This window comes from Manacus candei, unplaced genomic scaffold, assembly GCF_025592945.1.
Source record: "Manacus candei isolate 608988 ecotype Guabito, Panama unplaced genomic scaffold, ASM2559294v1 h1tg000023l, whole genome shotgun sequence".
In the NCBI taxonomy this organism is placed as follows: Eukaryota; Metazoa; Chordata; class Aves; order Passeriformes; family Pipridae; genus Manacus; species Manacus candei.
In genome coordinates, this window is record NW_026138071.1 from 24,237,096 (window position 1) to 24,257,807 (window position 20,712).

At 42.3% G+C, this 20,712-nt stretch overlaps 1 protein-coding gene across 4 annotated transcripts in view; it reads right to left on the reverse strand.

The window, feature by feature from the left end:
• SPAG16 (sperm associated antigen 16) overlaps positions 1-20,712 on the reverse strand; it is a 377,720-nt gene that overhangs the window by 52,976 nt on the left and 304,032 nt on the right. Inside the window, exon 17 of one of the 4 annotated variants that reach the window (XM_051786774.1) lies at positions 18,072-18,139. The exons of the other annotated variants lie outside the window; for them this stretch is intronic. Within the exon in view, the coding sequence (XP_051642734.1) occupies positions 18,102-18,139 (38 nt within the window). The 3' untranslated portion in view covers positions 18,072-18,101. Of the gene's footprint in view, positions 1-18,071; positions 18,140-20,712 lie in introns of those variants that run through there. 4 annotated transcript variants of the gene reach the window in all.

Consider the following 20,712-nt stretch of genomic DNA (forward strand, 5'->3'; position numbering starts at 1 on the left):
AAAACTATAAATTAAATATATGCATCATTACTCATCAAGCTGTTTACCTCTGTACTAATTTTATATATATACACAGGTTAAATATTCATGTGCTCCTTCTCCCTTTCAGAGGATCATAACTCTTAGTTCCTTATTCTCCTGCACTGGTGTTTCCACTTGCTCTGTAGAAGTTGAAGATCATTTAGGTAAAAGTATCCTTAGGGACTTATGCCTAAAAATTCCAAATTAAGTGGGTTTTTTTCCTATATTAGTAGCGGAGAGCTGTCCATATGCTTACGTTAAGCCTGACAGATCTTTGATTACCCCTTAGCTTGTAGTTATGCAGTTCTAATGCAGTTTAGATACATTCCATAGTTGTTAATGGCTCGACACACTGAGACCTTGAAGAATAACAACCAAGGTTATTTAGTAATGTAACGCAGTAAAATAAAATAGACTTTACCATGTATGCAAAAGTAGTAAATGCTTTGCTGATTTTAAGGCATATGTTTCTTTAAAGTTCTCAGAACATAAGTGATTTAACTGCTACAAATACAAAATCACAAGCCAAATTTACTGCAAACTTTGCAAGCTGCAATAAATAGGTAAAGACATAAATTGCTGGCAATTAGGAATTTACTGAAGAGGGCATTTAGGGGAATTGCGCTGATTCAGAGAGATGAAATGCAAATCTCTCCTGCTTACACGTACAGGGCACTGCACCTGTGCCCAGGCTGAAGCTCTAAATCAGCAAGCCCAGGCCAACACATGGACCCTGAGGATGCAGAGCACAGCACGGGAGGGAAATCCTGGCCACGCTGTGTCCACGGCTGTTATCTGGAGCTGTGTTTGCCTGGCACCTCTGAACACCACCCACACTGCATTGATAATACAAAACCACCAAGAGAGCACCCATTGCACCAGTTCTGCTTCCAGCTATAGACTTGAGGCACTGTGCAGCTGGAAGTGGCAGCCAGATGCTGCGAGTCCTTCTCCCAGAGAGTATCCCACTGTCTCCACGTGTCCTGCTCCTGTGTCGCTCTGCAGGGCGACGGTTGTTAGCACAGGGAATCCCCAGCACTGTAAGAAGAGCCTGGCTGCAGCTCAGTTAGCATTACCAGGAGCCCCATTTCAGTACCTGGACAGCTCAGGGGGGCATTCATGGATGGGCATGGACCAAAATGTCCCCACTGCCCATGGGTTAGGAAACCTCCATGGGCCAAGCTACTTCTCTACCAAAGTATTCAGCTTTCAACAAATCCTCGTGGAGTGGTCTCAGCTGTGGAAAAGGGGTTGGGCTTTGGTGAGATACCTCTCCTGGAAATGCAATGCCACCTCTATAGGGGCTTCAGCAGCAGGCTGAAACAGAGGGGTGATGACTTACAAGCCAAAAGGAATCACAGAAGTTAGGGTTGGAAGGGAGCTCTGGAGATCATCTAGTCCAACCCCCAGTACAATACAGGTGGGAAGGAGCATTCTTGAAGGTCCATACAGTGCACAACACACAGGAATCCCACACAGACTCAGCAAAGCCGACACACAAATGGAACAGCCCACAGTGGCTGTCAGAGCCTCAGTGGGCTTTCAGATGCCCACCCCTTTCCCTGCCAGCCCCTTTAGCAGTCCTGACCCCAGGACAAGCATACTCTTGGTGCAGTTATCTTGAATATTGTGGCAGTTTTGGGCACCACAATATAGGAAAGACGCTAAGCTATTAGAGTGTCCAAAGGAGGGCAGTGAAGATGGTGATGGGCCTTGAGGGGAAACCGTGTGAGGAGCAGCTGAGGGCACTTGATCTGTTCAGCTGGAAAAGAGGAGACTGAGGGGAGACCTCACTGCAGTTACAACTTCCTCATGAGGGGAAGAGGAGGGGCAGGCACTGAGCTCTGCTCTGTGGTGACCAGTACAGAACCCGAGGGAATGGCCTGAAGTTGTGTCAGGGGAGGTTTTGATTGGATATTAGAAAATGGTTCTTCCCCCAGAGGGTGGTTGGGCACTGAACAGGCTCCCCAGGGCAGTGGTCACAGCCCCAAGGCTGACAGAGCTCAAGGAGTATCTGGATGACACTCTCAGCACATGGTGTGACTCTTGGGGAGTCCCTGTGCAGGGCTAAGAGTTGGACTCAATGATCCTTGTGGGTCCCTTCCAACTCAGCATATTCTGTGATTCTGTGACTCCCCAAACTGCTGCACAGGGAGTAGATGAACTTCCTTGCAGAAGTTATCTGAAGTAAAATCTAAGCCGTGAGAAGTATTTTCTTTCCGTTCCAAGGTCACGGTTCGATAAGCCAGGTCTGCACTTAGCATCTAGTTGCTGCTGCTCCTGACTGCTGGAGTCTCTGTTCTGTGCAACGCCAGGTCCTCAGATCAAGGAGGGTTCAGCATCTGGGGGAGGCAGCCGCTGGCAGGAGTAATAACTATTGTTTGGATTCAGTCTATAGCTAAAATAAGCTGTAACACAAGCCAGGCACAAGGGAAATCCATTCAATGAGCAGCTTGAACAAATCTATGTTCAATTAATGTAGCTTTTCAAACACTGTGACAGTGTTTGTGCTCTAAAGAAGATGGTTAAGACATTGCTGCCACCAATCATTACGGCAGTTCTCCTTCCTCTCGGGAAGCAGTGTCAGTCCAGGAAGGGAGCACAATTAGCAGTAACAAGAGAGTATGTGGGGGAGTGCAGGATGAAAGGCAAGACTGAAATTACTGTTGAGGCATTCCTTTGGAGAAAAGGAACTTAGAGGATGAAGATGAGGACACAGAGGTAAAAGATAGAAAGAAGAAGGAAAGAGGAAAACTTCAGAGACAAGAGGGGAAAAGAAAGAGGAAAATGTATGGAGAAAAATGAAACAACAAGGAACTTGAAAAAGAGAAAACATTATTCTATGATCCATGGTATTAATGTTGTCCAATTTGGGGTAGATTTGCATGTTCTGTTGCCTTGCCCTGCCCTCTTTACCACAATTGCTCACCTATTTCATTGGGTGAGCACAGATGAGAAACAGCACCAAGGCACAGAATGGATGTGCCATTTTGTGCAAGATATAATGTGTGAAGGCTGACCTCTGCTACATATTCCTCAATTCACTACTAATGCTCTCTGTCCTCTCCCCAGACAGTTGTTCTCACGAAACCTTAAGGATTTTGCCTTCTCATGCCATGCTGCCCCTCGCTCTGGTTCAGCAAACAGATTCCAAGTTATTAAAGGAGGATTGACAGATACACAGAGGGCCTGACAGATGGATTAATTATATAAACCTTATTTCCTTAGGCATCCAGGCTGAAAAGAGGACAAACCACGAGGAACACGAATCATGTGTGAGTAGGTGGCTGAAGGGGTGAGGGAGCAAGGGAATATGAGAGGACAGAGACTGCTGTAAGGGAGCTGAAAGGGAAGGGAATGAGCAATAGAAAGTGGTGATGTCACTGGAAGGGGTCTGGAGTTACATGTCAGAAAAGGCAGCTGATTTTGAAAGGACAGTGTTACCTGGAGCTGTAAAGATGCTCTGTAATGACAGGAGCACCCTGGGAGAAAGAGTTTGCTGGGAAAGTGATGCAGGAAGTAATGAAGGGAGTACAGGGAGTTGGAGGATGAGGTAAAGGACAGAGAAGCTGTAAATAACTGTTGAAGTCTTCAAGGGATGAAGAAAAATTGAAGAATAGAATAGATCTCCTTTGTGCAAAGTGAGATTCAACGAATTCGATGTTGCTATGGTGATTCAGACCACCTGAGGACCCAGGTTCAACTGTTTAAGGCAATGCATATAATTATTCTTTTTATTTTCCCAAATAAGTCCTTGCAGCCTCTTGCTTACATATAATGTGTTTTATAATTCAGAATTCTGCCACAGTTTCACAGCTGAGTGATGTTCTTTGCATTACCAAAGGTAGTAGCAGCCTTGACTGGAAAGGTACAATTAAGAAATATGTTATGAAACAAAGGCTTTTTACAACTTAAATGGTATCAGGAAAAAATGTGGTTATTTTAACAGATAAGTATGAAAGAGAAAAGAAGTAAAATCCAGTCTCTAGCAGATTAGTTTCATTTAAAAATTAAAGGAAGTACAATAACAAAAGATAGTACGTCAAGGGTGATAGAAAGCTGTGTTATCCTGCAAAGACAGCAGGGATCCAAGAATCCAGTATTACTAGAAACTTCTCCTACAACTTCTGATAAGTTATTTAAACCCCTGTGCTTCTGTTTCTCAACTTGAATAATTGCTGGAACTAAACTTACCCTAAGGATGTATTTTGAGACTTCAGTAATAATTCCTAAGTGCTTTGAAAAGTGCTACATCATGTAAGTGAAGAATGTCATTATTAAAATTGTGCTTCAGAAATCATCACTAACAAGGATTTGTTCCATAGCTAAAACTGCGCCAAAAACATTATTAGCTTGCAAATCACAAAGCTCCTGTTGACACAGGAGAGAGGCACTGGAGGAGCTGTGCCTGTGCTGCAAGGGCAGGGTACCCAGCACCACTCAGCTGCTACTACCAGTAGCAGAGCAGTGCAGAGCCCTGCACACCTCCCTCCTCACTGCAGACACCCACCCAGCAGCACCTCAGCTCAATATTCCACTGTTAACATCTGCCTGGTGGCAGCTCTGGGGTAGCCCAGCAGAGAAGAGTCACTGCTGGGGTGGGCTGGGAGAGGGGAGCATCCCTGGGAAGGGGCAGTGTGGCTGTGCTGAGGTGTCATGGGCTTCATTACTCTTCTGGGACCTCACAGTCACAGTTATTCTGTTCCACGGTGCTGGTTTTAGAAGATGAATTTGTATCAGTTCAGGGTTCTGGGACACCTTTCTTTGCATGGATGTTGGTTTGGCACAGCCACTGGCTTTGTATGATTAAAAAATACGATATGGTATTCAGATGATTGAAAACTCCTGGGTGAAGATGCATTTCAGAAAGCAGCCTGACTGATACCATACAGAGAGGGAGCCTCATTTAGGAACAACGAGGAGTGTGTATAAGCTTCAGCAGAAACATTAATTATGTGAAAAGCAAGCCTGCCTCCATCCCACTTTGCACAAAAAGTAATTAAGCTAAGGCTATTAGAAAAGGTGGTATTTTCTTAGAGAACACATATTTTTCCTACAAACTCTTTAAAACTGAAGTTTCAGGAAAGCTGCTTGTGCTTTGGAACAGCTCTAAGTAAGTTGTTACCTCTCTTTAACATGCTTGTCCCACATGCAGGACAGATGTTCATATAACCTGGTATCAGTTTTATGTAAACAATGAGATGGCTGATTGTGTAATACAACAAGGTTACTTGATGCCACCAGTGCCTGCTAATGTGAAAAGCTTGTTAGCTGTCTACTTGTCTGGCAGTGCTTTGTCTACAAGCTCAGACAGAAAAATTATCATGTTTCTAAAAAAAATTTAAGAAAAGAAGAAGCAACGTCTCCTGCAATAGATATGTGATGATCCTCTTTCAAGATTTTATTAAAAAAAAAACCAGTGTTAGGAAGCATCCTTTGTTACACAAAGGTAAAGCTTTGAACATAGTTCAACATCTTTAAACTTCTTTTATATTTCAACTTCTTTTATACCTAGGTAGGGCAAAAAGATTTTTTTGGAAAAAAATAACAAAAATACTTAAACCCCTACCTCTGGTCTGCAAGTTCCATGCCACAAGAACAGATGCAAGTAAGCCTGTGTTATATTTGCAGGGCACATATTCTGTATGCATGAACTGAAAAACTCACCAAGACACGTGACAACACTGAGCCAGCTGAAGGGTAAAAGCTAATTTCGAATCCAGACGTACTTGAAAAATGTAAGTTTTCCCATCTTCTCTGAAAAGGTGTTACAAGCATCCTTCAAATGTTCATTCAGCACTTTGCAGTACAGTATGTGCCTCACCTTTATAGCTGGGATGCCTCCCAAGGGAGATGCATCTCTCCAGCTGAGAATCAATGGCTTAAACCACATACTCTTGCAGATGGAGAATGGGTATATCCTTGATTTACCTGTTCCAGGACAGCACCTTACACAGCTTTTTGGAGCAAATGACAAATACTTGCCCTGTGTTCATAAATCTTATCTAAGTTGGTCACAATGGAAGTACATAAACTGCTTCATTTAACTGGGATGCATCAAGCAAAGCCAGGATTCAAAGCCAGTTTTGTGTTGATTTACAAACTACTTATTTACCTGTAGTATAGATAAAAATGGGATGCTACTGGGAGTCACTGCTACTGTTGGGGTACTTTAATCCCCTTCAAGAACAAACCTGCTGACTAAGATGAAGCCTAAACTAGAGATACAGAAGGGACTGTGAACAGTGACTGGAATTAGGTTGCAGTTTTACTTTCATAGAATCATAGAATGTCCTGAGTTGGAAGAGACCCACAAGGATCAGCAAAGTCCAACCTCTGGCCCTGCACAGGACAGCCCCAAGAATCCCACCATGTGCCTGAGAGTGCTGTCCAAACACCTGAACTCTGCCAGGCTTGTGGCCGGGACCACTGCCCTGGGGAGCCTGTAATTCAAGACTTTGAAGGCTTCCTGTCTCAGATTAACCAGCACCCACTCCTCATCACTGCTTGGGTTTTGTGGCTGATGCCTCTTACAAAGACACAAAGAAGATCAATCACTTCTGCACCAAGAGAAAGAATCTGAGTCCTCTATTTGCTCGTGTAGAGACAAGTTTTGAGAGTCAGTCTGAAGAAACAAAAGCTGTTTTCAGGGAGTATGTTATATAAAATATGCCAACTCAGAACAGCTCCTCTTGCCCCCAGCACAAGAGGCTCTGTCCCAGTTCTAATGCTGGCTGGGCTCTGTGCCCACGGTGTCACAGCCCTCCACACCTCCCTGTGAACCTCATCTCCACCTCCACTGCCCCTTCCTGCCTGCCCCTCCTTACCCTTTCCATGCACTGCATAGGACACTGGGACATCAGCATAGGTTGAGCACTGGAGCACTGCTGCTCTAATATTTAATAATACCAGGATATTACTAATGAAGGTGCATAAATATTTGGCAGGCTTGCCCAAATGCTCTCCCACAGTCCCCCTTCACAGCATCTTTCAGGATTTGGTAGAACACTTTTCAAGCTCAAAAGTTAAGTTAAAAATAAAAGGCATTGTTGTGTTCTGGAAAAATAAGGCATAGGAAAGTCACCACAGTTAATCCAAACTTCTTCCTGTTAAAATCTAACCCTGTCTTACAGCTTTGTTTTGTTATTTTTGTCAAATCCCCAGATTCATCTTGCAATAATGTGCTCTCTCCCCGGAGACCAAGCCAGTGCCTTTCATCAGCACCAGCCTTCCAGAAGTTCCACTCAGCTCACAAAGCAAACACAATGTTTGGCATAATATTTCAAAAAGGTCATACTGTGCTTCCTAACTTAATGGCCATTTATATTGCTTCACAACATTCAAATTCACACTCTGCTATCAAGTGGAGCCATGCTATCTAAAAATAAATGCTTAAAAGCTAAATAAAAAAAAATGCCCTAGATACCTGCGTTTGGAAATGTTTTCTGCTTATCTGAAGACAAATTCTGACGTCCTTCTTCACAAGTCCTTTAACTCCAGGGCAGGTCTACTGAAAATAGCAGGATTGATGCTGAGTCTGCTACTCCTGGGACTTAGATAGTGCCACAGGTTCCAAAATAACCATCACCTACCTCACATGACCACCAGCAGAGTATCCACGAACCTTGAATTTAGTTTTTATTTTCACAACTTGCCTTTGAAAGGAGGAAAGGGTATTAATGCCCTGGGACTATGACTGCCAGAGAAACCCAAAGCACACGTATGGCACATGCAACAGACCTGCCCTACACATGCAGGAACCATTGACATACAGGCTCTAAGGCCACTACATGAACAACTGATGTCCAACTGGTCCAAGTGCATGGGCACAACCAACCAAATCACTGACAATTCCAACATCAGAGTGCTTACCTTACCTGCAGTATTTGCAGTGATTCCCTGTGCTTTGGGAGGGAATCACTGCAAATGTCACTGACCCAATTCTTGCTTCCTAATTTGCATTGCTTGTACATGTTTCATTTTACTGCCTTTCAAGCTCCACCAAATCTTTGAAAATTGCAATGTGCCAAAATTGTAGGCAATCCACACTGACAATTTCACAGGTCTGGGAATCCTCCCTCATTCATTTGTTCCCACTTATTCAAACCACAGGTTTTCACTCACTTGCATATGAACATAAAGCAATCCAATTATTTCAAATATGCACATTAACCATTATGTTTTCCACAGAATGTTAAAAAAATCCTTTATTTTATGAAGAAGTACTATATAAAACTATGAATTAGCACATCAATATCAGTGTAGATCCAGAAAGGGGTACCCAAAATGAAAAAGCATAATTTTGCTCTTTTTCTATTGCTTTCCAAGTAATATAACAAGTAATATACACAGCTATGCTATGTGATTGTCTGTTATTTTAAAAATCTCCATTTCCTACCAAAAGAGGATAAAGGTTAGATTAATCCCAAAGGGTCATTGTGAGTCCATACTGCAATTAGGAATGTCCAAATTCACCAAGTCATGCAGTTACTTCTGTATTTCTTATCTCCTCTGAAGCCTGAATTTTGGTTTTGCCGATATCATGATGGATTCTGTACATTGTGTCAGAGATTTAATGCCTGTTTTACACTAATTTCAAGTCTCCGTGATTTTTCCCTTAGGATAATTATGGAATGGTGATTAAGGCATGTATACAAAAGGCTATGGGAATATTTATCCTAACAAAAGCCATGAGTAATTTTTCAACTGGACGTGCAATCATGAACAGTAGACAGATCTCAGGCAGCTCCACTCAGCATTTTCCCCTTTGCACCACTATTCAGACTTCCTTAATTTCTGTCTCTTTGATCTCTCCTCGAAACATAGTCTGAATTTAATGATAGCCAAACATGCCGGGGGGCTTTTCATTGACTTCCAAGGGCTTTCTCAGGCAGTGGCTCCTTCCTCCCCCTACATCAAGAGCCATTCCATTAACTTGATCTGCATAGCATTGGGGGTGGAAGACAAAACTGGAACTATTTCTTCTCCTTTCTCTGAATAGTAAAAAAGCCCAATAAATTTCTCCAAGGGTTGCTACATCCAGGTAGAAAAGTGACAGTAGTTGCCTCACCACTGTCTGTGCAGTGACTTGGTGCCTTGAGACAGAACAAACTAATATTTTCCCATAAAATAACCTTTCCCTTGCTGTGAATAGAGACAAATACTGCAACATTCCAGAGTTAGTTGCACAAATCAGGAAAGTAACAGTTATGTTATTTCATCTTATAAACTTTCTTCCTTTGGGCACAAACTCCTTTCTGTATTTACCATTTAAATAACTAAATTACATTCTTTCATGAACAGAGAGAATAAACTAGAAATCAGATGCATGGCCATCCCCCTCACTTTTTTGGGGGTCCATAATGAAACATTTGAGAAGCTGTGTATGCTGCCTCTGATCACAGTTGTTCTGTTCATTAGTGACACTTTCGCAAGCAAACTCTCGCCACGGTGCCAATTAAATCTACTTACTTGTGTTTGGAAGCTAATTAATAGTAAATGAACGTTCTGGATTCCATGCATATTTTTCACCCATACGTTACATTTATCTCATGGCTGGCGTTTCAGAAGAATTTTTTGACAAATTATTTTCATCTAACAAAGGAAGCTACTGAAATGGCTTTTGTGCTTCATTTCACGGTGGCACTGAAAGGCATCTTTCATGGATATCTTACCAGATATTTTCAAGAAACACTTTCTCCCTCTTCATATTTGTAGTAGCTGTCTACACTGCACTAGCATTGCTAGAAATGTTGTCAAAAACTGGAAAAATAACTCCTTCAAGCTCTTAATTGACTTCACCCTTGTCTGCTCCCGCTCACGGGACTCACTCCTTTCCACCTACCAGGCTACCAGATGTGATAAAAGGAAGCCAAATGAAACCAACTACACATCAGATAATAGGTGTATCTATGACAGATTTTTTTGTTTGTCATATTAAAACATTTATGTGGTAAAAATGAATTCAAACTGACATGCAGGAGTAGAAAAAATTGAAGAACAGCTCAGGAAAAATAAAAAAGGGTCATAATTATTTGTCAGGCTTTCCAGCTAATTAAGTGATAGACCATGTGTTCCCAAAGCTTTCTGTCACCATCTTTTTCACAGAGAATTAGCTAGTTCCTTCATCAGTTTGCTTCTACATATGCTGTGGGCTAGGTAATGTTTCCAGGTCCAGCCTGAGGTTGAGGTGCCACCCAGCCACAGGTCCCTGAGACATCTCACGAAGGAGCACATGGTGAATGCCCTTTGCAAGAGGAAATACTGCAGCAGGGCCAAGTTAAATGTGCCATATCCTAACACAGCTTTCCTTTGCCCAAGAAAAGCAAGGACCATGCAGGAATTGTCTCCTGGAAAAAGGGAGAATCCAAAGTCAGGGCCTGGTAAAACTATAGTGAATGGTGAAAGGTACTTTCATGATTTTGTGTTGTATTGCCCCTGGAGCAGTGCCTGGGCTATACAGACTCAAACCAAACGCTTGCAAAGCAGCTCAATTACTTCCTCAAGCACAGGGCCAAAGTCTACACAGTTAATTCTTGTGTGCCAGCAGCACAGAAGGAGGGACTGCAACCCTTCAGATCCAACAGTACAGCTCTGTCTGCAGTGACTCTGTGCATCAGCCTCCTCGTGCATCCTGACCGAACCAAGAGTCAACAGCCCAAATCTGACTCGCTGGACCTCTGGGGCCACTGATTCCCTGAGTTCAAAGAGACATGAAACCTCCAGTGAGCTCAACATCTGATTCAAGATTGCAGATTGCTTGTTCAGGAGCCCATCATGATTTCAGAAGTCAGTGGGAAGAACAAGGAGCCACTAGAAATAGAACATAATCAATCCTTTTTGATAACAGCTATTTTACAGAATGGTTGAGGTCAGCTGTAAAATACAACTGTAATTGTACAGCTGAGCCTGTAAAATTACTCTTCACTAATACAGCTCTGCCAGCTTACACTGAGCAATCTGTGCTACAGAGTTTATGGAAACATTACATTTGCTTAAAATTCCACTCTTTTTCCAGAGGATGACACCCAGAAGGATGTCTGGAGGGAGTGTCTGTACATACCACACGGTTCTGAGTCACCAGGCAGCTCTGTGATATAATTGTCCATGTAACTCTAATGGTGACCGATGGAACAGAAGCTGGAACTAGACAAGAACCATTAAATTACTAGTTATTCTGAAATAAAATGGGTTTGAAGTGGGTTTGTGATGGCCAGATCCCTTCTGAATGCTCCACTGCATGTTAGCATGTCAGAAGACATGACAAGTAAAGACATCACAAATCTCTGTAGCTTCTTCCAGTACCACTTTGAAACAATGCTTCATCTGATCCTCTAACTATATTTAAATTAATTAAAACCCATTTATCACTATAAGTTCTCTGAAGTACTTGAGGATTTGAAGTCAGTTTTTCTTGCTCTATCAAATATCCTAGTTTTCTGAGTGGGTAGAATGTGACTGATAAATTACCATGATGAATAACTTTGTGAGTAAAAACATGGGTCAGTTTTTCATTAAAATTAAGAGGTCCTGATTCTCTGTTGTCAGATTCTCAAGTGCTGCTGCAAAGGGAAACACAGAGCTGTCAAAGCAGAGTGATGATATTTTACACCCAGTTTGCCCTGGTGTAAGGAACACGTCATGTTACAGGACACTGCTTAGGCACTATTATGTTCTTTTTTCAAGCACAGCAAGTAATTTCTGATTTATTCACAAAGAAGAAATTTCTTGCTGGTTGAAACTTGCTTCCATTAACACACAGGGTCAATGTACCACTTAATTCCTATATAAATCTTCTGAAGATGGACAAATTTCAAGTAGCACAATATTGTATCATTTCTGCCAGTCTGAGGGAAAAACAGCATTACTGGTAATTCCTTCTTCTGATCCAAGGGTTTTGAAAGTCAGAGAAATGTGAGCAGGCTCTCAAGTTATGGAGACTGCTGGTGAAAGCCAGATTTTAGGGTGTATTTTAAAATGCAGCAATGAAGCCTCCTGGCATTACTGTGCATTTTATACAGACAGAAACTACCACCAGTACAAGATGCAGCTGAGAATCCTTAGAAAAATAGTTGAAGGTAAAGTGAAAGCAAGTTCAAAAGCAGCTCGAATCCTCAGAGGACACAAGTTCAGAACTGCAAGTTATAACTTTTCATGCTGGGGACAGCAGCTCCCCAGCAGGATGCTGATGGCTGCCACGTAGGAACAGCGAAGTGGTAAGTGCCCAGAACCTGCACAGAGAACTGAAAGACATGTCTCTAAATCATGGCCATGGCCATGTGTAGGAATCATAGGGGAGAAAAGCTCAGCCAGAGACATGATGTTTTTCCATTTGTAGTGCCACCTCTCTGGTTTGCACACACCCTCAGTGCCAGAGAGTGGGAGGCACTGGAGGGAACTCTGTCATGCCAAGGGGTTGCTTTAATGCTCAGAGACTGAAAGCAGCTTCTGGGGACAGCAAGGTCCTTCTCTTGCCATTCCTGTCAAAGACAGGAGGCACCTTTGCATCTCCATCCAACCTGCCACTTTTCCAAAGGAGCCAGTTCCCAGAAGAGAAGGGAACACATCTGACAGGGCTGACATTTTCCATCTAAGAGTTTTCTGATGAGAAAGGAAGGGGAGGCTCAGCAGAGAAATGGCAACCTCTTGCCCTAGAAGAGAGTTGTCACCTACAAAATGTCTGCTCACACTCTGAGAGATCAGGAGGGAACCACAGGTGAGGCTTTGCAGCTCAGCTCTGCAGCTGGTTGTGCCAGCAGATAGTTTTCAAATTTGGTGGTTTATTTACTGATTTATAACAGTGCCCTTCACAGAGATTTACAAGACTATATAAAGCAGAACAAAGAAATGCTCCAAGTATCTCAAGTGAGTAGACAGACGGAATTTTTAATGTTTGACCTTAAACATATTTAAAGTATAATATGGTTTCATCTGTTTTCTCAAATGAGCAGAACACCTATACCAAGTAACTTCAGAGGACATAAAGAGAACATGAAGTGAATTACCTGACCTGAAAAATAAGACTTTGGGTAAAGATGTGAACATTAATCAATATACAAAGATAAGGAATGAGTCAAGAAATGAGGATTTTTCAACAGAAATAATGAAAATTTGCCTTCTAGTCGTGACTCTGTGTTAAAAGGGAGCTTCCTGAATAAAGAAGTGGGAAAGATGGATGGCAGAGAAATATATTAGATATGTTACTGAATTATGAACTATGAATAGGTCAAAATAAGTAGTGACCAACTCAGAAACGTAGCACAGAAATACTGTAAACAATACATAACATCACATATTAGATAATATAGAACAATATCTTACATAAAGCACACTGTGAAAAAAATCATAATCACATATGTGAGGGCAAAAAATAGGAATCAGTTTTTCATTGGTTTAACTAATGCAACTCTGAACAGTTAATTACTTAGGAGGACCTTATAATGATTTCATGATGTTCTTCCTGAAAAAACCACTTGATTCAGTCTAACACAAGACTGAAGAGTGAAACAAAATGTTCAAAACAGTACTGTCAATCACCCCCAAGCTTTACACTCAACACACTTCACAGAAGTTTTTTCTACGTGCTGATGGTGAGACACGATTGACTGTGTGCCCAACCCAACCCCACCCTGACTGCCTAAGGCACAGCAGCGCTGCTTCCCCACGAGGAGAGGAAACTCTGTGTTACTGGTGTGAGCCACGAGCTCCAGAGAGGCTGCTGTGCAGGGGAGGTGTGTTCAGGCTCGGGGAGCTGTCCCTGGGGATCCTGGATTAAGGCATTTCCCAAGGCAGCGCAGGGGGTGCTGTTACCCTGCAGGAATTCCACAGCTTGGCATTTCCAGGAGCTCAGCGTACAAACAAAGACAGCGAACAAGTTGTTGTGGTTTTTATCTCTCAAAGAAAAGGGAGCAGCCTCCCCCCTCTAGGACAGGCGGCAGCCTCCTGAGCACAGGAATATCAGCTAATTCTGTGGATTTCATGGACCCGAAGTACAAGTTCTCAGAGGCACAATGTGAATCTTTTGAACCCACATGCTCAATCTTACTACAAAGATATGTTTTTAAAGAGAGGTTTTTATAGTGAGCAGCAAAGCATAATAATGATTAATACCTGGATTGCCAGCAAGTGCCCTGAACAGCTCTTACTGTGCAGACACTGACATTCTCTTGCCAAAGTGAAAACATAGTGGCATTTCCTGTTAAAAAACAATGTTCGTGTGAATAGAAAAAGCAGTAGCTGGCACTGAGAGTAACAAATGAGAAGGTCAGCTGCACAGACACGAGCAGTACAGAACATATATGCAACATATTCTATGAAACACCTATTTAATTTACCCTGAGCAGAATTCGCTTTAGCAGTAGTAATAAAGCTTACATTAGTTTAACAAAAAGAAAAATGTATTACATTAAATTTTCTGATTAAATGCAAATAACTCTTAATCAGCACCTTTTAGCAGGGTTACTAATGGAAATGCATTAATTAATGCTGCACACCTATTATTTTATTCTAGTTTGAAGAGCCACTGTTATTTGCAGTTCTCTTATCCAGAAGAACACCTGTAATTTTCAGAAAACCCAATCAAACCTTCACAATAGAGTTTTAGGCTATGATTCAGTGAAAACTCGCATGCTTAAAGTCCTATCAAAATAAAATCTGAAGTAAGCACCTTTTTGTAGGGAGGAAACAAAAAGATACCCCTGCTTTTCCTTTATCTGATACATCCATCTGAAATCAAGGAGAGCCACTGGTCCCTCTGGGCACTCCCAGAGGGCTTATGGCACTCCTAAAAGGTAAGTCAAGGTCAGGCTGGGATCTAAGGCAGCTCTAGAGCTTCCCTTAGCCTGCATGTATTCCTCTGTGCTGGGAAGCTCAGAGATAAGGCAACAGCAACCTGGCCCCAAAGACCAAATCCAGGTCAAATTACAGAACCAATACCTGGAGGGAAAAAAGACTGTGGAGGAGCAAAAACTACACCAGTGCACAATCTGTGTACACTGAGGGGTACGTGTGCAGGAGTTGTAAGTATTGAAAGCAGAGAAAGAATGAATGAAAGATTTCCTCTAGAATGGGGCACTAACCCATAGCTATAATGTTTTTCTGATGATAAACAGAAATATAAGTTAAAGCAGTACCTGCTGAAACTGCTTTACACTATTTAAAGTCAGGCTGTATTATTATTAGTAGTAGTATTAGTATTATACAATTGAAGGTTTATCATAAAGAGCTGTGATACATCTTGAGGGAAGAGGGAACTGGAATGTATCTGGATTAAACATGTGACAGAAGCTGGTAAACACCTTTGCAAGTGTATTTGGAACAGAAACAGTTTGTCATAAGGTCAGTGTATCACCTAATGAGGGCTCTGCCATAATGCTGCAGGAACCATAGTGAAGAAAATATTTTAAATTAGTGATCTGTTGTTTTGTTTTGAAAAGCACAGACCTTAGAAATAACATTTTCACCCATATAGTTGCCATTACCTAAAATAAAATGGAACAGTGGTGAATCAGCCTCTCATGACACATTGTATGAGCTCAAAAAAGCCCTGAAAGGTGATCACTGTATGGAATGGGTTTACCACCACAGCAACAGAGACTCCATCCTCTCCTGAAAACACAACTGCCTTTTTTTTGACTAAAAGAAAAATAAATAAACTTTATTCCTGTGAAGTGTCATATTAACTGCTACACTGGGAAATTATTAAGCTTAAAAATACTGGAATTAGCATCAAAACAAACTTAAAAAAAGAAAAATCTGCTGAAGGGGATGAAATAAGATGTGGTAAAAGAGAAAGGATCAAATGGGGAGAAGGTTATTAATGCGAAACCTTCAGGACTGGTCCGGAGACTTGTTTCATTTAGCATTTTCATCAGTTATCTTGGCACAAAATAGAAGAATCAAACTAATTAAACATTAATGGCACAAAGTTAGATGGCAGTGACCATACTAATAAGGATCACAATCAAATACGAGAAGAGCTGGATGACACCAAGGACTGGAGAAACAAAAATGAAATAAATTAGGATAGTAAGAAGTGCAAGGTCTTGCTCTGGAGATTACCACAAATTTCTGGTGTAAGCTGAGGGCACAGAGGTGTATTGGCTGGTCATGGGAAGATGATGCCCCTCAGGGTGATGCAGCCCAAGGAGATACAACAGTGAGGTGGAAGATGGGTTATATTAGTGTGAAGGTCATCAGGAAACTGCAGAGATGATCTTATGAGAGGGATTTAACACCCTAGTTATCCACCCCCACAAAGCAAAGCCAGCAGAGGGTTTGGCTGCTCAGTGGAATTCTGCTGAATGTTAAATACCATGGAGGAGACAAGGGCCAATGCAGGCAGGAGAAGAAAAGGTACTTTGGGTTGGAACTCAGAATAAAGTTTTTAACGCTCTGGAGAGTAAGGTTCTGAAAGAGTCTTTTAAAAGTCAATAATTTTTAAGGCCAATTTCATAAAAAAGGATTATCTGACACGTTTGCCTGCAGTTTCAGAGCAGTAAACATGCTCACCCAGGAGAGCCGCCTTTTCCTTCTCCATTCTCTGTGCCTAATGGCCAAAACCAGCTCAGTAAGACAGATGGAGCTTCATTTCTCCTGCCAAGCCTTGATCTGAACTTACAGATCTCTGAGACCAAGACAGTCAGTGACAAAATAGAAATGCAGTCCATGCCCCATCCTACTGTGCTCTATTTCATCTCCGGGAGCACTGTGGATATAACTCTCCTGGGAGACCTCTGCAACCTCTCAGAAACTGGCTGAAACAAGGCAAACATTTTCTATTTAGTTGTTTTCATGTGATTTCCTGCATTATTTGAGGGAAGGTTTTTTGAAACCTTCATAAAATCCAAGCGTGCATTACAAGATACGACTACATTTATGACCTGACATTATGTCACATAATTATGTATTAATGTAATTTTTAAAGTGCCTATTTTTCTTCTGATTGAATCGGAAATGCTGCACGTGCTGCCACACATATAAATCCAGCAAAGCTGTGTCTTGCTTTGCAGTATATTAGTGTACAAGAGTGGATTTTTTGGTATGACTTTGAAAAGTGAGCCCTCACTCAGCACAGGCTGTTCTCACAGAGCTGCTCTACATTCTGGGCTGCAGAGAGGGCTACCCATGTCACCAGAAAATGTTACACGACAGCCTCTGAGACCTTTCCAACTCCACAGGTTCACTGATGGTTTAGTGACTGGAATCCAGCAGTAGTTTTAATGTATGACTTTCAACAAAGATTTCAGATGCAGAGTGCTTCCAATATATATTTTGGTGATGTAGCCATGAATTTTAAGTGGTCTAGTTTTAGCTCTCTCTATTAGAAACTCTTTTGGAAAGCTTAGTTTTCATTATTCAGCCTTGACAACTGTTGCTGTTCATAACCAAAATGAAAGACATAAAGTAGTGTTTAAGAATAATAATAATTAAACCCTATAATTTTTGCTTTTCTCTCGATTTATTAGCAGGAATTTTTATTTTATTTGCCATTAGGCAACGAGCGTTCACTGATCTGTTATGGTGACAGAATTATTAAAATTGTCCTGAGCCATTTTATTTCCCTACTTATGCAAGGATATTCCCTAAGATTACACTAAAATACTACGAATTCTTTCATATATCAGAAGCCCTAGAGAGCAAGGCAGTATTAAGACAAGACAAATCTTCAAAATGCTGAGTAATGCCTTTACTCCATCGATCTTTTACTCTGTCAAAATATTAGCTTTTTACTCTAGCACATTTTCCATGCCACATACAGCAATTATGGGGTGACTGAAAAAAAGGGAGCCTGACAGGTTATGCTCCTGTGCAGTCTCCAGATTTTAATGGGGCTGACAAGTCTCAAGGACTCTCCTGCTGCAAGGGAGGTGCTGTTCTGCACAGTATTTCCCACAGCCTTGACACAACGCAATGATCAAGTTCACATATTGCTTAAAAAAATAAGCAGCAGCAGCAGCAAGGAGAAAAGGTAGAAAGCTGTATATAGGCTAAGAGCAAGCCATGGTATAAATCTCACTGGATACTTGCCAATAAGTATTTATTCATTTGAACTGGCATGTGCAGAATCATCTAGTCCCTCCTCATCTCACAAGGAACCAAAATCTAAACTCTCTTGCCCCTGCAAGGGAAAGGAGGGGATGGCAGTGACAGTGGCCCCAGCATCATGTACTAAATGGGAGCAGTTTGAGCCCTGACTCCTCCTGATGGGGAATGGCCAAATGCACTGTGGGACTGCCAGGGTTCACCTCTCGCTGGAGTGCCTGGGGTGGTTCTGTTATCACACTCAAGAAAATGAACTGCAAAAGGCTTGGACCAAACACACCATTGCAACTACTCACTGATGTGAACATGGCAGCCAAGCCTCTGCTTTTGGCAGCTCCTTCTTTCAGATTTTTCTGTTCTCCTTCCTCCCCTCAAGTGCTGCAACTGCAGGACCCACAGAAACCTGGGTGTACCCAGAGTAAGACCTGGTTGTGTCTGGCAGCATGGCTCAGAGAGCAGCAGCTCTAGGAGCTCTAGGAGCTCAGAGGTTCCTCTGCAGCACCTCCTTCAATGCTCAGCTTTCCACAAGTGCTGGCCTGTGAGTGCTGGACTAATGGGCTGGCCTCCCCCATCCACTGCAGGGAAAGCAGCATCACCCTGCTGTGCAGTCACCCTTCCACCCCAAGCACTTTGCTTTTCTGTAACTTTGGGGAAGATGACATGAACACAAACTCCTCACCTCAGTGGCCTCATTTGCCATCTCTTCAGCAACAAGAGAACTAACACAGCATATTCCATGTGCTGCCGTGGATTACGAGCTTCCATGGGATGCAGATGCAGTCAGCACTAACACAAGGCCTCCAGCCAGAGGTCTGGAAGCTGTTGTGATTTAGCCACTCAAGATGTCTTTCTACAGCTCCAGGAAAGCCAGCAGGCATTTCAGAACCTCAGAATGCATGGCTGGGGGGTGCTTAAGAGGTCATCACTCCTTCTGCCACCTAAAGGCAAGATCAGCTTTGCCACAACTCTTTGTGACAGATCTTTGTACTTGGAGCTGTAAAACACTGGGCTCCCTCCCACAGCTCTTCTCAGTACTGTTTTTTCAGCAACAGTTAAGCAACTCTGCTTAGAAATTCACTGACATGAAGAAGTCTGCACCTCGAAAAGGGGCACCTTAGGAAAAGAACAGGTATTTAATTCAGGGCAAAACAAATCCTGCAGACAAGGTTGATGAGGGGAACTTGAGCTTGAGATGTTTGAGGGCCATTACTACCCTGACACAGCTATAATTCCTATGGTAAAAAGACCCAAGTGAGTCTTTAATTCATGGTCTCTCTGCTTCTTAAACTCTTAAAAAGCAAGAAGATCTTTCTCTGATAAAGTCAAATCAATATCTAACATGAGAATCACTGGAAACACTTTTTTTGTGTTGCAGAGGGTTACAATGCAGACTGGTATAATTTACATTACAATTACTTGCCCTATTGTTGTGGAAAAGATCTGCAGGAATACATAATGCAGGAAAACATTTCCCTCCACTGGCTGAGTGTGAACAACCTATAAGGAGTTACTCCATGAAGGTTCAGAGAGCCCAGCTGCTGCAACGTGAGCCGGCACTATGCGTGACTTCTAAAAATAGGGCACTCTGGAACAGGGAGGGGGGAAGAGGAGAAAGTCAGCAACCAAAATTCATCTCCAAATTTTTCATTGTTCTGTCTTACCTGAAAAGGTAACTTGCATGGGGAAAGGGAAGCTGTGATCTCATACCTGGAGACCCCTGACAGCCGAGGAGGGACATCCAGCTTGTCCATTAGTTCTGTTGCAGGTGCTGTTGTATTACCTTGGCCAAGTCACCTCTACATGTTTCTCTGACCACCTTCCTTTGTATTGTCTACTTAGATTATGCAGTTTAGATTCCTAAAGGTACTTGGGCACCTAATGCCTCTGTGGACACATTCTGAAGTCCTCCAGGTCAGGTACTATCTCTTACACCATGCACAGCCCAGCTTTGATCTTACCTGCCATACCTCACTACTGATACAAAAACTATCAATCATGACTGCTCAGCTCTGAGCTCTTCTGTTCTACAGTGTGAACAACAACCACGGGGCCCTGGGGGAGCTAACAATAGAATTCACTTCTTTTGTATATTCACAAAAGTCAGGATAAGAATTCAAACACAAGGAAAAACAGATTGAGAATCCACGTCACAAAACTACCACATAAAATCATATCCATAACAATTACAGGTTGACTTCAACTGTAAATTTCATACAGAAATTATGGAAACATGAGTCATTTTGACAACAGAAACCTCCCCCAGTGTTTGCTGCCCAGCAGGCAGTGGGCTCAGGACAACTTGGCTTTCCTAAGTTTCAGCAGCCTCATGTGGCCATGTCCAGAGCAAGGGGATCAAGGGGAAGTTAGGACAGTTAAAAGTGTGCTCCAACTTGGACCAGGAACTGGCCGGCTGCAAACACACTCAGATTCACTAAATGTAATTTTTCCTTATGAAAATGAAGGCTGAAAGGTGGCCTTACTGCAGGTGGGAGCTGACACACAGCAGCCTAATGGACCGATTACTCGTCAGCCTTATTAGATAAAGGCATCATGAATCCCATCCTCTGGAAGCTGGAGAAACTTGTCCCCATAAAACCTGCAATCTCACAGCAGTGTGTTCCCAAATGCTGAGGTGGTTACTGAAAGTGG